The 16373-nt window shown below is 44.9% G+C and overlaps 1 protein-coding gene across 1 annotated transcript in view; it reads right to left on the bottom strand.

Annotated features, from left to right (window-relative positions):
• UHRF1 (ubiquitin like with PHD and ring finger domains 1) overlaps window positions 1–16373 on the bottom strand; it is a 60423-nt gene that overhangs the window by 43520 nt on the left and 530 nt on the right. Inside the window, exon 2 of the mRNA XM_066635401.1 lies at window positions 8940–9105. Within this exon, the coding sequence (XP_066491498.1) occupies window positions 8940–9092 (153 nt within the window). The 5' untranslated portion in view covers window positions 9093–9105. The remainder of the gene's footprint in view (window positions 1–8939; window positions 9106–16373) is intronic.

Genomic DNA, 16373 nt, shown 5'->3' with positions numbered 1-16373 from the left:
CTTAGGAGACTATGTAAATATTTAACAAATCCAATTTACACAGCTAAAAACAGATACCAAAACACATTTTGAAAGATATTGCAAAAGCTATAAACAGTATCAACTTCAGATTCTGTAATTCTTCAGGGACAAAGAATAATGTTATCACACCTCACTTGATTCCCTAGTAATCTCAATGACACAAATATGGTAACTTCCAGACAACAGTGTCAGATCTTCAAAAGCATATGAATCGTCTAAGCAAGCAAGGACAAAGTCACTGAGTCAAAGTCAACCACGCAAAAAAAAACCTAGTACCTCATATTCTGTCCATGAGAAGAGGAAAACACACTATTACTATAGTCTTTGCAGCAACATTCTTTCCAGTGCACATGCATCATAAAACACAGGTCAACAGGAAAAGTAGACTTGTGCTAAGCAGACCACAGGTTCTCATTTTGAAAACATTCCTAAAATTATTGAGCTAACACTGGTTACAGGTATTTAAGCAACTTCTAATATAAGAGGCTTATAAGCTTTTGAAATTCACAGAATATAGTACATCATCAAGTGGAATAAAAGAGAATAGCAGACTCATCTAAATAAAAGATAAAGACTTTACTTATTAAGTCTCATTTACTAAGACTGAAACACCAACAACTTTCTGTAGCATCAAGCTAATATTAAAACCCTTATATCAACAGGACCTTGGCAGAAGATGCAGGACCTTTTAAAGCACCCTAATAACACCAAGAGCCAAAGAAATAACATGCACAAGCATAAATATTTTTTACATGAAGTCACTAGGTGGCAGAGCAAGTCATATTTTTTCCTTTTAGAAGAAAAATAAGTTTTAACATTTTCAAATCAATCCACCCAAACCCCTCCCCAAAGACACTGCTAGCCAGACTTTTCAACTTTGCATTCATTCAAAATCACGACATCACTAACTTTAAGCCACTAAAGTTAATGCAGTTAGCTACATTCTGCTTTTTGCCCATCCTTAGTTTTCATCACCATGCAACAACTAGCAGCTACTACAGATAGCTCTTGAATGAAAACCTGCACTACTTCCATCCTGCAATTTACATTACATTAAGCCAGTGGTTCTAACTTTTCATTGTAACCATTGGCCATGGATCCCCATTACAACACCTTACCTCAGTTACCCCCAAAATAGGGATGAAGGTGTTATACAGGAGAAACAAGGCTGCCAGCACTCTGAGGCTGCAATCCTAACCACACTTGCCTGAGAGTAAGCCCCATTGAAGAAAATAGAACTTACTTCTGAGTAGATCTGGTTAGGATTGTGCCCTGAGTTTGTTAGCAGCACACCTGGAGGGTTTCGGAAAGGGAGGGGGGAAGTGATGAATCTGCTGGGGGAGGGCTAAGTTTTGTGTGTATCTGCTAATTGCAAACCGATGCAAACTCAGAGGCAGAGACTGTTTGGCTGGAATCCTAACCCCACTTTCCTGGGAGTACGTCCCATTGAACACAATAGGACTTACTTCTGAGTAGACCTAGATAGGATTGTGCCTTTTGTCTTACAATAGCAGCCAACAGAGTATCCCCCCCCTCAAAATGAGGCAGAAGGAAAAAGGGAAATGGCTAAAAAGGAATGGGGATTTTTATTTTTAATCAATTTTTGGAGACAAAGCCATCAAGAGTGGCTTTTTTTCTTTTTTGAAGGGGGAAAAGGAAAAAGGTGAAGATCGTGGGTTAAGCTGACACAGACCCCAAGCCTATGTAGATCTACTCAGTAGTAAGCCCCATTTGAGTCAATGGGGCTTACTCCCAGGAAAGTGTGGAAAGGATTGCAGCCACATACAGCAAGATTACAACTCACCCCAAAGTAGATGGGGGCTGCTCACACACATACACCCAGCATGCAGATGCCACCCCTGTTCCCCCAGGCGAGACAGAAGGATGCAGGCCAGGGACATTTGGACACCCCCCCCTACAAGCAGAGAAAAGCACTGCACTGCCTGTACTTACTCTTCCCTCCCAGTTTGAAGCCTGCCAGGAGCACCCCTGTTCTGATGAGATGCAGCACTTCCACACTCTTCTCTCCTCCAGCCTTGACCAATCCCGGGATGCCCGGGGTAAGGGACACACTGGGAAATGTAGTCCCTGCGGCGAGGTTGCACATGGAGATAGCTCCATGATGAGATGTGGTACCTCTGCCTGCCCAGCCAGCCTTCTCTCCCACCTCCCCCCCACCATGTTTCACACTGCCCCACCCACCTCATTCTCAGCCTCGGAAAAGCAGCAAGTCAGGAGGCAGCACATGCAGCAGAGCAGATGCTGCCACCTCTCTCCCTTAGATGCCTGGCAACGGCCCTGGAGGCTAGCCACAGATTGAATACCTCAGCATTAAGCCAATGGTTCCCCAACTGTGACTCCACCGGAAGTCTCTGAAAGCAATCAGGGGAACCACGGAACCATCTCTTGAGGTCCTCCCTTCCTCAAAGCCAACATTCTCAGGGGAAGAGCCAGAGACTGCAGCATTCTCTCCCCTTCTTGGTTCACTGACCCTGCCCTAGCCCAGCTGAGGCTTCCGCTCCTGTTATTTTACTTTCACCCTTTTGGTGTGCTGGCTAGCAATAAAGGCATTCTCACAATGTTGACTTGCAGATAGGGAGGGAGATGGGACAGAAACCCTGTAGGCTTCCCTGCCCCCTCCTCCAAGAGATAAAAGCACTTTTTCTACCTTTGGCTGCAGCCTTCACGTTTTACTGGTTTGCCAAGCCAGGAGTGTTCAAACAAAACTTTGCTTCTACTTCTGCCATTACTAGCATCAATGGCTGCCAAAAGTCTGTTGCCATTGTGAGGGAGATGCAAACATTTCCCTTTTTGAAGAAACAGAGAGAGAAAAGTAGGGAGGAAAGGAGGGCAGCAGAGGATCAAACAGCCAAGCAGGGTGCTGCTTGTATGCATTTGTCTGCCTCACAGTGCCAGCAAGCTGAGGCTACAAGTTGGTGTAGGCTTCCTCATGAGGAAGCTGCTTGAACCATTCACTAAAGAGGCTGTACTATATCTCCAAAACTAGACGTGATAGGGCAAAACGGATGCCATTTTTGGAATCAGCACCCCAAATATACCCAGGAATTGGTGTAACATTTAAGGAAGCAAAAATGTGTGTTGGCCTGTGTAATTAATTTCCATTTCAAATTGAAATTTTTTTTACATAAATGAATATATGGGAGATGGAACTTTTTTGGCAGGAGGGCCACATCATCTCTCATCATCTCTGACACTGTGTCTGAGAGGGGGGGCAGAAAAAAATAACATTTTTATATTTACATTTGCATTTCAAATTTGAATAAATTTACATAAATGAATATATTACAGATGAAACTTATAAGAATGAGTGGCGGTCTTGTAATAGCTCAAGGCCTATAAAAGGCCTTGCACAAAGCAAGGACAGCCTTTCCTTTTCTGCTGCTGCTGCAACACAGATGTGAAACAGCAAACAGTGGAGGGAGCCCTCATCCCACAGCTCATGCAAGAGTTCGAACAGTTGGCCATCATGCTGAGAGCAGTTGCATCAGACCAGCACGGGCTCCAGCAAGTCTCCGGAGGGCCAGAGGCTCATTGAAGACTGGGGACTCCCTGAAGGCCAGATTGAGAGTCCTCAAGGGCCACAAGTGGCCCCAGAGCCGGGGTTTGGGCACCCCTGATTTAGATTATTAATATACAAAGCTGTAAGTCTGAGGTATTCAATCTGTGGGTCCCAGCTGTCTAGGGAGGTGTGGCTAGCTTCCAGGGGCGTCCTGAGTCATCCTGGGGAGAGAGGTGGCCGCTCTGCTCAGCTGCACGTGCCACCTCCCTACTTGCTGCATTTCTTTGGCTGTGAATGAGGTGAGTGGGGCAGTGTGAGGCAGGGAGGGCTGTGAAACATGGTGGGGGGAGGTGGGGGAGCCTCCCCAGCTGACAGAGATCGCCAGCCCAGCCATTCCAGCCTCCTGCGCTGCTTGCGCTTGGGCTTCTTTCCCCATCTGGAGAAGGCTCAGCCAGCGACTGCACTGAGCGCTGTGCAGAGTAGTACTGTCCCTGGCTTCCCTCTTGGTCAGGAGAAAGCTTGGCTGGCAAGTACAAGCCTGCTCTGTACAGGGAAGGAAACCTGAAGTCAGAGAGGACTGGATAAGCAAGGTCCCTCACTGAGCACACTTGCCAGGCAGGTCCTCTCTGGTCTCTCATAATAAGGAGCAGGCTTGTGCTTGCCAGCCAAGCCTTCTCTTGACTGGGAGGGAAACCCAGGGATCACCTCTCAGTCCAGAGAAGGCTGGACTGGCAAGCACGAGCCTTCTCCATACCAGGAAAGAAGCCCAACTCTAGAGGAAGCTGGCTGGGCGGCGCTGTGTGTGCTTACCAGCTGAGCCCTCTCCAGCATCCTGTGACACTAGAGAAGGCTTGGAGGGAAATGCACGCACGCAGCACAGCACCTCTGAATCTCACTTGTGCTCCAGGGAGGACCTACCAGCAAGCATGCTCAACTCTTGCCACCCGCATTGAACATTCTTGCTGGCTGCTTCCTCTCTGGAGCAGGAGAAAGCCAAACTGAGAGAAGGCTGGCTGGGCTGCAGAGGAGGTGCTGTATCTGATCAGGTGTTGCACTTAGATTTCCCTCCCAGTCAGAAGGGAGGCACTTGCTGTTTGTGGTCATCCTCCTGGCAGGCGCCAAACTGGGAGAAAAGCCCCACCAGTAAAGACAGGGAAGGAGGGAGCCCAGTCTGCTCTTAGTGTCCAAATGCCCCAGCCTGCATTCCTCCATCTTGCCTGGGGGAAACAGGGGTGGCATCTGCATGTTGGGGTGCATGTGTGTGAGCAGCCCCATCTACTTGGGGGTGAGTTGTAATCTTGCTCTGTGTTGCTGCAATCCTGTCCACACTTTCCTGGGAGTAAGCCCCATTGACGCAAATGGGACTTGCTTCTGAGTAGACAGGTATAGGCTTGGGGTCTGTGTCAGTTTAAGCAACAAAGATCTTCACCTTTCTCTTTTTCCTCCCCCTTCAGAAAAAGAGAAAAAAACCACTCTTTATGGCTTTGTCTCCAAAAATTGTTTAAAAAATAAAAACACCCATTCCCTTTCAGTCACCCCCCTTTTTCCTCCTGCCTCCTTTTGGGGGGGGGGTTATTTCCCATGTTTGTTGCTATTATAAGACAAAATGCACAATCCTAGCTAGGTCTACTCAGAAGTAAGTCCTATTGTGTTCAATGGAACTTTCTCCCAGGAAAGTGAGGTTAGGATTGCAGTCAAACAGTCTCTGGGTCTTGGTTTGCATCAGTTTGCAATTAGCAGATACACACAAAACAAAGTCTTCCCCTCCCCCAGCAAATTTCATCACTTCTTGCCCCCCCCCTTACAAGAAAAAAATGTCCCTTTCCAAAACTCTCCAGGTGTGCTGCTAACACTCAGGCTGCCATCCTAACCACACTTTCCTGAGAGTAAGCCCCATTAAACAAAATAGGACTTACTTATGAGCAGACCTGGTTAGGATTGTGTGCTCAGAGTGCTGGCTGCAGATTTCACTTCTCTTGTTTTTTTGTTTCTAGGTGCCTTAAAATTCACTTCCGCTGTGGTTGTTTGCAAAGTTCACAGCCACGTACCACTAGTCACAGCACAGAAAGATAGGGAGTCCCTCAGTGCAGGGATACTTGCCTGTCTTCCCTTCCAGTGCTGTTTTGCAAGGCTAGATGTCCAAGCAAATGCATGTCAACTAGTAGACTAAGGGCTTACTCCCAGGAAAGTGAGGATAGGATTGCATCATAAGACACTGAAGGAAGAAAAGAATCACTGAAGGAAGAAAAGAAAAGAAGGGTCACCCTTCCTCTGCCTTGCCCCAGTATTTCATCAAAGCCTCCCTCCATGAAACATCAAAGAAAGGCATGCAGTATTGCAGCTTGTGAATGAAGTTGTAAAACTCAGTATAGCTACAGCTTGTGTTTGGGCTCTGCTCTGATTTAAAAAATTTGGTTTTCTGCTTGAATATTGTCATGCTATATCACCTGAGATGTCACAGGATGCACATAGCAATGCAAAAAGACTTGTGCATGAAAGCTCAATCCAAGCTCATCTCACCCCTAGAGAGGTTCATCACTTTTATTCCTGAGTCTTTTGGGGCGATGTGGGACCCACCCATCACCCACACACTTGACTAGAGGCTATTTCAGGAGGAATTCCAGTCTTTAAGTTACAATTAAGACTCTTTTCCTCCTCTTTGCCCAGTAAACGAGTAAATAATGTGTGTGGGGCACACATTGGCACCATCCCTGCAAAACCTCCATCTCAAATGCTCCTGTTTTCATGAGAAACGTAAACAGAACATTTTAGTGTCAGATCAGTAGAGGTTGTCATGCTGTTAACCAGGGTGAGTTCATAAGAAGTGACCTGCTGTATTTGGTCAAAAATCCAATCTCATCCAGTTTTCTAAGGAAAGACAAGCTTACAAATCACAGAGGCAGCAGCAGCCTTTCTCTGTTGCTTCTCCTTAGCACAGGCACACTACTTTTAAATCTAATTCAATTTTTGTATTTCTTTTTTGAGAGATCACAGCCGTGTGGATCAGTGTTTGGATCTCTCCCCAACATTCAACAAGCGCATATAAATTCCAACAATTTCCACATACATGATGAAGAGGTTTTTAACACCAACCATCTCAGTAAAGTGAAGTCCAAAGTTCTTCTGAGGAAAAAGTAGGTGGGAAACGAAGAGCCAAGAGCAGGAAGTATGATGACAGCTATCTAGATTATGGCTTCACATGTGTGCAGGTTCAGAATGAGGACCGGCTCAATGTGTAATCGGTCTAAAAATTTTGGCTACAGCATCAGTGCTTCCAAACAAACTAAAGTGTCATATTGAAACTCTGCACCCAAGTGTGGTTGGAAAGCCAAGGGACTTTTTTTAAGGAAGCTTAAAGAAACCAAACAACAGTCCACTTTCACGCAAAAAAATCAAAATTAATGTTGATGTGCTTCTGTCTTCCTATAAAGTGGCCTACCGTGTTGCTCAGTGCAAGAAACCCCACACTATTGTAGAGGAGCTGGTTTTGCCTGCTGCTTTTTTACAATGGTTACATGGTTGGTGAAGATGCAGCTAAACAGCTGCTCCAAGTGCCTCTGACAGTACAATAAGCCAGAGGACAGAGGATACGGCTGAAGACATTTAACAACCAGCTCATCTGTACTTTGAAAGGCAAGGAGTTTGCACTCCAGTTGGATGAAGCTACAGATAACAAAGACATCCATCTTATTTGTTATGTTAGGTTTGCTAATGAAAAACAATTTGTGGAGGACTTGTTGTTCTATAAAGAAATAAAAGGAGGAACTACTGGTGCAGATTTGTTTGAGGTTGTGGACAATATTATGGTGCAGAATCAGATTGACTAGGAGAAATGTGTTGGCATTTGTACAGATGGGGGCCGCTCAATGGCAGGATGCTACAAAGGACTTCAAGTTCGAATACAATTCAAAACACTTCATGCCGTGTGGACACACTGCATAATACACAGGGAAGCGCTGGCAGCAGAAAGCCTCAGTGGAGAACCGCATGGTATCATGAAAACCATCATTACAGTTGTAAATTTTGTTAAAACAAGACCAGTGAAAGCAAGATTTTTTGCAAAGATGTGTGAAGACATGGGTGCTGAACACTCATGCCTCTTGTTTTACAGCAGTTCTCGCTGGCTATCTCTTGGTAACTCCCTGCATAGAGTGTATGAGCTGAGGAACAAAATCTACTCATATCTGCATGAGGAGGAACACTGTTTGGCTGACAAGTTTATTGATCCAGATTTTATAGCACAACTGGCTGTTCTTTGTGATATTTTTGAAAAACTAAATATATTGAACAAGTCCTTGCAACGCTGCAATACCAACATTTTGCAGCTTTCAGATAAAGCTGATGGATTGAAGAAGAAACTGATTCACTGGAAAATTAGCATAAGTGACGGCAACTGTACATATTTCCCTTCTTTGGATCAATTTCTGAAAGAAAATGAGATGGTATTAAAGGAGGATCTAAGGACTGTTATTGTGCAGTATTTGACCCAACTGCATATTTATCTCCAAAAGTATTTTCCTGATAATGAAGTTGAGCCAGTGCAATGGGTGAGAGACCCTTTCAGTGCTGAGATACCTCCACGTTTCACAAACCAGGAAGTGGAACAACTCATTGACATATCAACAGACAAGACACTGAAAATGAGGTTCCAGGTTCAGTCACTACCTGAGTTTTGGTGCAAGATTAAAGAGGAGTACCCAGAGATAAGTACAAGTGCACTGCGTATTTTAATCCCATTTGCCACTACTTATCTCTGTGAAGCTGGTTTTTCTGCTGTTGCTGTCATTAAATCAAAATATAGATCAAAAGTGAACAGTGAAAGAGAAATGCGTGTGGTAATTTCAAAAATAACACCACGATTCGATGAGTTGTGCAAAGAAAAACAGGCACATCCATCTCATTAGGACTTTTTGTGTGTAATCAAATGTGTGTTGTTTAAGGTTGTTCAGAAATAATTGTTGGAAATAAAACTACAGTTTTTAAACCAATTAAACTACTGTTATAATTATACAATAACAACAAAATAAGAATATAACACCTTCATCTCAATTTTGGGGGTAACTGAGGTGAGGTGATGTAATGGGGAGCGGTGGCCAATAGCCACAAGGATCAGGGGAGCCGCAGCCTGGAAAAGTTTGAGAACCTCTGCTGTAAGTAATTAGAACATTTGACTTTACCCGTGTTACGCTATTAGAAGTATTCTTTGTACTCCTTTTTTACATATCTTTAATATTTGTTTTTTCTTATAGTGTTTTTCCTTCCCTTTTTCTTTATTACTATAAATAAATGAAATTTAAACAAAATACACAATTTATTGTTTCATACCACACACAAAGACCTGCTAGGGGAGAAAAGGTGTAGGTGTTTGGAGGAGGAAAGAAGAACAGGAGACAGGTACCTGCTTGCCCCTGTAGAAGAGCCGTTGTCTCTCAGGTGTCACCCCAAACACTTCATGTATCCTCTGTCGGAGCTCTTCCACCTTGGTAAGCTTAGAAAGGGAGTCCACCCGACGCGTCTCCTTCCCATCCATGGTGCGCACTTGAATCCACATTGTGTTGGTAACTCTGACAAATGGCAAATTCAAAGAGCAGATTACAAATATAGAAAAGAACATGGGGCAGAAGAGACGTGCCCATTCTCCCCATCGTGTCCCCCCATCTGCAGATACACTCATTCTCTGTACCGTTCCACATAAAGGCCCGTATACTTTCAAAGCAGTCACCATTTCCTTGTCACCGTTCACCCATCATCTCCTCTTTCCCCAGGCACACGGATACCTCAGTCCCATACCCCATCCATATTCCATCCTGTCCCTCAATACATTTATCCCTTCAATCCCTTCAAACAAAAAGAGCTTCAATTTTATTACATTAGCCCTCAACTCCACAGTACCACCATTCTATACACACAAATTGTTTTAAAAGTCTTATTATACTATTTATTTCTACCCTTTTAAGTTCTTCTGTCCAATTCCAGGATGAGAGTGCCCTTGTGTGCAAATATCATTACTTCCCCACCAAAAAGCATTGGGTGGGGGGAGACCCAATCCTATCCACACATTCCTGGGAATAAACCCCATTAACTCTAATGGGACTTCTGAGTAGACACGCACAAGATTGGGCTCTTATTCCTCAACACAATCCAAGAAAACCAACTGCTTTGTATATTGCTTGCATCCTCTGTGTTTTAAGGATGTGGTTCTCACACACTTAGCATCGGAACCCACTTTTTAGAATAAGAATCTGTCAGGACCCACTGGAAGTGATGTCATGACCAGAAGTGACATCATTAAGCAGGACAATTTTTAACAATCCTAGGCTGCAATCCTACCCACACTTACCCAGGAGTAAGTCCCATTCACTAGCATTGTTAAAAGAATATATATAGTAGCTTGTTAAAAGTACAGATCTGTAATATTTCTCCAAATGCAGTCACATACCATGGTAGCATCAAGTCTAATATATTAAAAATAAAATATTGAAATGAATGGGGACCCTGCTGATATGGGCTCACGACCCACAGTTTGAGAAACAGTTTGTAAGGGATTCTCCATGCAGTGATGCTCTCCCTTTTCCTGCCACCCACCCCCAAAATCCATGCCCATCCCAACCCGAGACCCCATTTAAACCCACAAAACTCCCACACCGCTCTCCCATTCCCATCTCCCACCATTGACACCGCGGCTCCCCCTTTGTGCAGTCTTCCTTCCATAGACCCAGGACAGATGGCCCCTTGCCCCCCCAACTCAAGGCAAAATCCCCACCCCCATCACCCCCAAATCCTCCGCTTGCCCCATTCTCTCTGGTACACACACCCTCGCCCCCCATTTTGTCCCCTGCCCCCATTTTGTCCCCACCTCACCTTACCCCACCCCCATTCTTTCCAACCACTTCCCCCTTCCTAACCTCTTGGGCCCCCCCACAAGCAGCTTCACAACCTTCAGAGGCCACCCCACCTTGCCCCCAAAGCCAAGGTGGCCCCCATCAAGTAGACCTCTACTGATCTAACCCCTTAGGCCACCACTCACCTCAGACTGAACCCCCCAAGCCAGTCACCCATCAACGTGACCTCTCACACTAACTTTGACTCCCCCCCAAAAACGCTTCCCAACGGACCCCGACTCCTCCTTCCTCCCCCCCAACACTGAGCTGCCTTCCTCCTCCGCCCATTGGCCCCTGCTACGGCCACCTTAGACCCCCATTGGTCTCCTCCTAAACAACAGACCCGCCTCCCCAAAGCAAGTTTCACTGCGCTCTACCTAAAGCTGGGGGGGGGGGAATCCGATTCTCTGTCTCCCGTCCTCGCGGAGTCGGCGCGCGCCACAAATTGAAAAAACCGCTCTGGCACGAGATTTGGAAAGGCACCGCGATATTATGCAAATTAGAGCTACGGAAAGGTCCAACCAGAACCCTGCATTCTCTCAGGGACATGCGGTGGGTGGGGAGACAGAGGCTCCCTACCGTAGTCCTTCGAAAAGCAGCGCCGCCGCCGTGTGAGGTGCATTGCCACTGTATTCCTCCTGTAAGGAATATGAGGATATACCAAACTTTTGGTTGCTGTACTTTGGGAAGTGCTGCATAGTGAGAACTTGGTACACACCATCACTGAGAGAGGGCGCAGTGATTGGAATGAGAGGGGAAAAAACCACAGAAGGCTTTCCAAAACTGCATAAATGCCTCTAGTTGGGAGTGGTGAGCATAAGAACTGGTCTTTCCAGGTGCAAGTTGAAACTGACATATACACACTCTTATATGTGGCAACAAGATTATGAACGGGAGGTTTGTAGAATATGAAGGAATGGCAAATCAATGCAGGAGAGGGTATTTTGTGTTTTCTGCTTAGGGCTGTTGTTGTGACATTTTGAAAATACAGTATGTAATTTAGATCATTTTTGCCAGCTTATTTTAGTGCATCCTAAAATAGGCATCCCTTTACATAATTTTTCTGGCAGAAAAATACAAACTGACTGAAATTGCAATATTTGGCCAAAATTCCTTGTCTCTGTTGCAGTGAATAAGACTTAAATATATTTGCTTGTGAATCTAGATGTTAAAATTTATTTTTGGTATATAGTCTGTTATTAACTGTTATACTGTAGTATAGTTTGTTTTATACCTATTTATACCTAGTCTGTATATACCTATTTTAGGTATATAGTCTGTTATTAACAGTTATGCTGTAACTCTTATTACAAGTATATGTATTAAAGTGTGGATGAATTGATTGAGGCTTCTTTTTGGGAGATCTGTGGATCAGGATGCAGAAATTAAAGCAGAAGTATAGGGTCCTTTTTTTTTCAAGTGGCAGTTTTAAGAGATTAACTTTACAAAAGTTGTTGGTTCAATTCCTTGGAAAAAAAACTTTGCAAAACACATGCAACTGAAAATCTGCTTCTTAAACCCATTTTTGCCGAGCCCACAGGTGTACACATTTGGTCCCTGTTGCATATATGCAACATTGGGCAGAAATGGCTTAAGGTGGGGTAGCCTCCTCACAGAAAGCATTTGCAGTGTAAGAGATGGCAGTGGACGTGTCTGCATTCTTACCAGAAGAACAAAATCCAATCAGATGAACACAATTAACATTCACTCCTGACCAGTAACGAATTGGCCAAACAAGATTATGGCATCACTTAAATCACCTATATAAAATGTTCCTGTTGGGAATATGGACTAGGTGCTTAAAGCACTGTGATTGTGAGTCTCAGTTCTGGAAATATCCAGCTATATCCAGGAAGGTAATTGTCCTAATGGTTAACATTTCTGATTTTGTTTTTGCCTGTTCATCTCAGTACCTTTCCTTGGTATGGCAGACACCCACAACTGATTGGTTCTTATGCTTACCTGACTGGATTCTGTACTAATACTCATTTATACTCTATACTGGGGTGTCAGATATAAGGCCTGTGGGCTGGATGCGGCCCCCACCCCTCATTATAATCTCCCAGAGCTCCCTTTCAGCAGTGCCACTTCTGCTCAGGCTCTGGGAGGGAGAGACAGAAGGCAGCTTTAGAAGGCAAAGAACGCTATAAGGAAAGGGGCAGACCAAGAGGAGTGAGAAAGGGTTACTGCTGAGTTACTGGAAAAACCCAAATATCATGCAGGCCACCCTTTCAGCAGCATCGCTTCTACCAAGGTATCACATCGCAGCCCACCTCTTGGCTGCTGAGCTGCAGAGTGATACCTTGGTAGAAGCAGTGCTGCTGAAAGGGTATCCCTTGTGATAATTGGGCTCTCAGCATAACTGGGGGTCTCTCGTATCATGAAAATATGATCAAGATTTGCACACGTTCTGTCATTTGCAGCTGAGTTTCTATATGAGAACAAAGTGCTTATTTCTGGCCATCATCTGTTTAATGACATCACTTCCTGCTTAATGATATCATTTCCAGCCCTTGGCAGGTGCCATGAATGCTCTTTGAGCCACTGATTGAAACAAGATTGACACCCCTGTTCTATACTTTTGAACCCATTCTTTTGATTTTTCAGCCTCCACCTGCCCCATCTTTTTGTTTCTCTACCCCAGCCATTTTCAACCTTTTTCATCTCATGGTGCACTGACAAGGTGCTAAAATTGTCAAGGCACACCATCAATATTTTGACGACTGACAAGGCACACCATTCTGCTGGTAGGGGCCTCAAACTCCCCAACTGTCTTACTAATAAATGACCCTCCCCAAAGTCCCAAGGCACACCTGCAGACCATCCACGGCACACCAGTGGCTTGAAAATGGCTGCTCTACCCCCTGTGTTTCTCCTGCTTTAGGTCATTAGGCTGAAATTAAAGGGAGCTCATGGCCTGCAAAAGCTTCTGCTGCAATAAATCTGACAGTCTTTATGGTGCCACAGGACTCAGTTTTCTATAACAGACTTAAGATAGGGAACTGCCTTCTACCAAGTCACAGCTGTGTCTTAATTCCATTTGTGCCTACACTGACTCTCTGCAGCTGCTCTCCAAGATGTCAGCCAGAAAGGGGTTTTTTTCTAGTACTATCTGGAAGGTGGCAGAGATTGGTTTAGGGATCTGGAATCAGTTCCAGAGGAGCAACTATATAGGCTTAGTGACAAGGCACCTGCTTGTGTACAGGATGGCAAGCTGTACCTGCAAGCTGGCAAAGATGATCTAAATTACATACTGTATTTTCAAAATGTCACAACAGCCCTAAGCAGAAAACACAAAATACCCTCTCCTGCATTGATTTGCCATTCCTTCACATTCTACAAACCTCCTGTTCATAATCTTGTTGCCACATATAAGAGTGTGTATATGTCAGTTTCAACTTGCACCTGGAAAGACCAGTTCCTGTGCTCACCACTCCCAACTAGAGGCATTTATGCAGTTTTGGAAAGCCTTCTGTTGTATTTTTCCCCTCTCATTCCAACATGTACCCTCTCTCAATGATGGTGTGTACCAAGTTCTCACTATGCAGCACTTCCCAAAGTACAGCAACCAAAAGTTTGGTACAGTATATCCTCATATTCCTTACAGGAGGAATACAGTGGCATATATAGGGAATGTTTACCCTTAAAACAGCCCCACCAGACTGGATGGACTGAAAGGGAGGCTGCACTAGACTAACATCACACAGGGAGCTTCACGGCTGAGTGGGCCTCTAGGCTGAGTGGGCCTCTATCCACTACGCAGCACAGCCTCTCAAATGCACCTAATCAGAGGGTTAAATACCAGCATTAGTACTGGATTCAGCAACAAGTAGAGGAGTGGTTCTCAAACTGATGGGTCATGACCCAACAGTTCATGTAACACTTCCCCCGTCCCTTTAAGGGTCGGGGGAAGGGGAGGGAGGTAGCATGGGGATCGTGTAGCTAAGGGGGGTGAGTAGGGGTGCTTGTGCCTTACTTTGCATGATGCTGGGCTGCAGCAGGTTGCAGAAGGTGAGGGGAGCCCTGCACAGTGCTCTCCAGTGCTTGGAACCTGCAAAAGAAGCGGGCGCAAAGCACTTCCAATTTGCAGGAGGTGCTTTGTGCCTGCTTCTTTTGTAGGTTCCAAGCATTGGCAAGTGCTGTGCAGGGCTCCCTGCACCTCCTGCAGCAGCCCAGCATCATGCAAAGTAAGGCACAAGATTCCCCCCTTGCGACCCTTAGCCCTAGCCCACACAAGAACTTACTGAGGCAGTAAAGCTTCCTCAAAGTTTGAGAAACCCTGAACTACAACATTACACAGTCTAAAAATAGTGAAAGAAGGCTCAAGAAATTTATTTGAGCAACACAACATGGTTTGAAGAACCAAATCAGTTCCAGATAATAGGGAACCATCTGTACTACAGCTTGATCTAGCTGAGAATTTAGTTACCTATCATAGTCGGGCTGATATCTCCCCCCCCCCCAATTTGGGCCTTAAGTATTGCATGGGTGTGACCTCCATGCAGATAATGTCTGGGAAAAGGCAGTATTTCTTCACATAACATACATCAATTCATGCCATTTGCTGCCACAAGATGCAGCAACAGCCACAGTCTGGATGGCTTTCAATAAAAACGCTTAGCCAATTTCATGGAATAACTCTTTATTAGCACTCCATTAACTTACAGGGAAAGGTGGGATATAAATCATTTGGATAGATAGAAATTCCATGTTCAGAATCAATGTACTTCTGCATACCATTTGCTAGGAGACATGCAAAGAGATGGGGTGGAGAGACAGCTTCCTTCGTTCCCTGCTCATGAACTTGCCAGTGATATCTGTCTGCCCAAGGTTTGCAACAGGAAACTGGAGTTTTACTCTGATCCAGAAAAAGTTAACAAGCCATTCTTGTGCTTACTGATCATTTTGAAAGGAACTCTTAAGTATCAGGTTGGTTAGTTCCAACCACATGCTAGATACTGTACAGGCAAGGGGAGGAATAGAAAGAAGCTAACATGGTACCGCTGAATTGGCAAGTACTTGCAAGAGTACAACAGCAGCCCACGCACCTCAACTACACAACCTACTCTCCATTACCTACTGACAATTCCCTACCTCTAAAACAGTCCAGAAAGCTTCTGCCACAATATCCTATTTTTATTCCCTCATCTTCCAAGAAGCTCAGAGTAGCACATTCTCCCTCCACTTTAGCCTCACAACTCCACAAGTAGAAGGGAGAAGCCCTGTCAGCTTCATTGCCAAGTGGTGAACTGAACCTGGGTCTCACAGCTCCTAATCCAGCACACATTAGGCCACATTGACTTCCTAACAGCAGAATCCTGTGTATGTTGCCTCCTAGTATGTGTGTTTAAGACTTGCATCCTGCCTTTCCCATGCCAAATGGCCAATCCTGAACAAGCCACCTTGGGCAAGTTCAAAACTGCAGCCTAAGAGTCGAATCCTAAGCATGCTGATGCAAAAGTAAGTCCTACTGGGTTCAATAGGACTTACTGCTCTAATGAATTAGTTTAGGATCACAACCTTTATCTATGCCTTCTTTAAAGTGCAATCAGACTTCCTTGCTGCTGCTGCATCAAGACAGCACAGCGGCCCCTCTGGAAGTTGGCTTTGCTACAGCTAAAGTGAAGTCTATATTCCACATTTGGCTAAGAACACTCCTTAAACTCACACACCCAAAATCATCACCACTCCTACTTATTTAATATTCATGTAAACATTTATGCGCGTTTACACCCTATGGGATGGGAACTCCTATGTGCGCCAGAACCGAAGGCAGAGTGACACAATTAATTAAGCCCATTGAGGTCAAGGGGCTTAGGCCTAATCTTATGCAACTTTCTAACCCTGGTGCAGCTGCACCAACGGGAAGCGCACTGCATCCTGTGGTGGCCAAATCCCATGCAACTATTAGGACCCAGTCCTACGCAACTTTCTACCCCTGATGCAGTTGC

This window comes from Tiliqua scincoides, chromosome 8 (genome assembly GCF_035046505.1).
Source record: "Tiliqua scincoides isolate rTilSci1 chromosome 8, rTilSci1.hap2, whole genome shotgun sequence".
NCBI lineage: Eukaryota > Metazoa > Chordata > Lepidosauria > Squamata > Scincidae > Tiliqua > Tiliqua scincoides.
The sequence above is the reverse complement of the archived record's forward strand: the minus strand, read 5'-3'. Positions and strand labels throughout refer to the sequence as shown.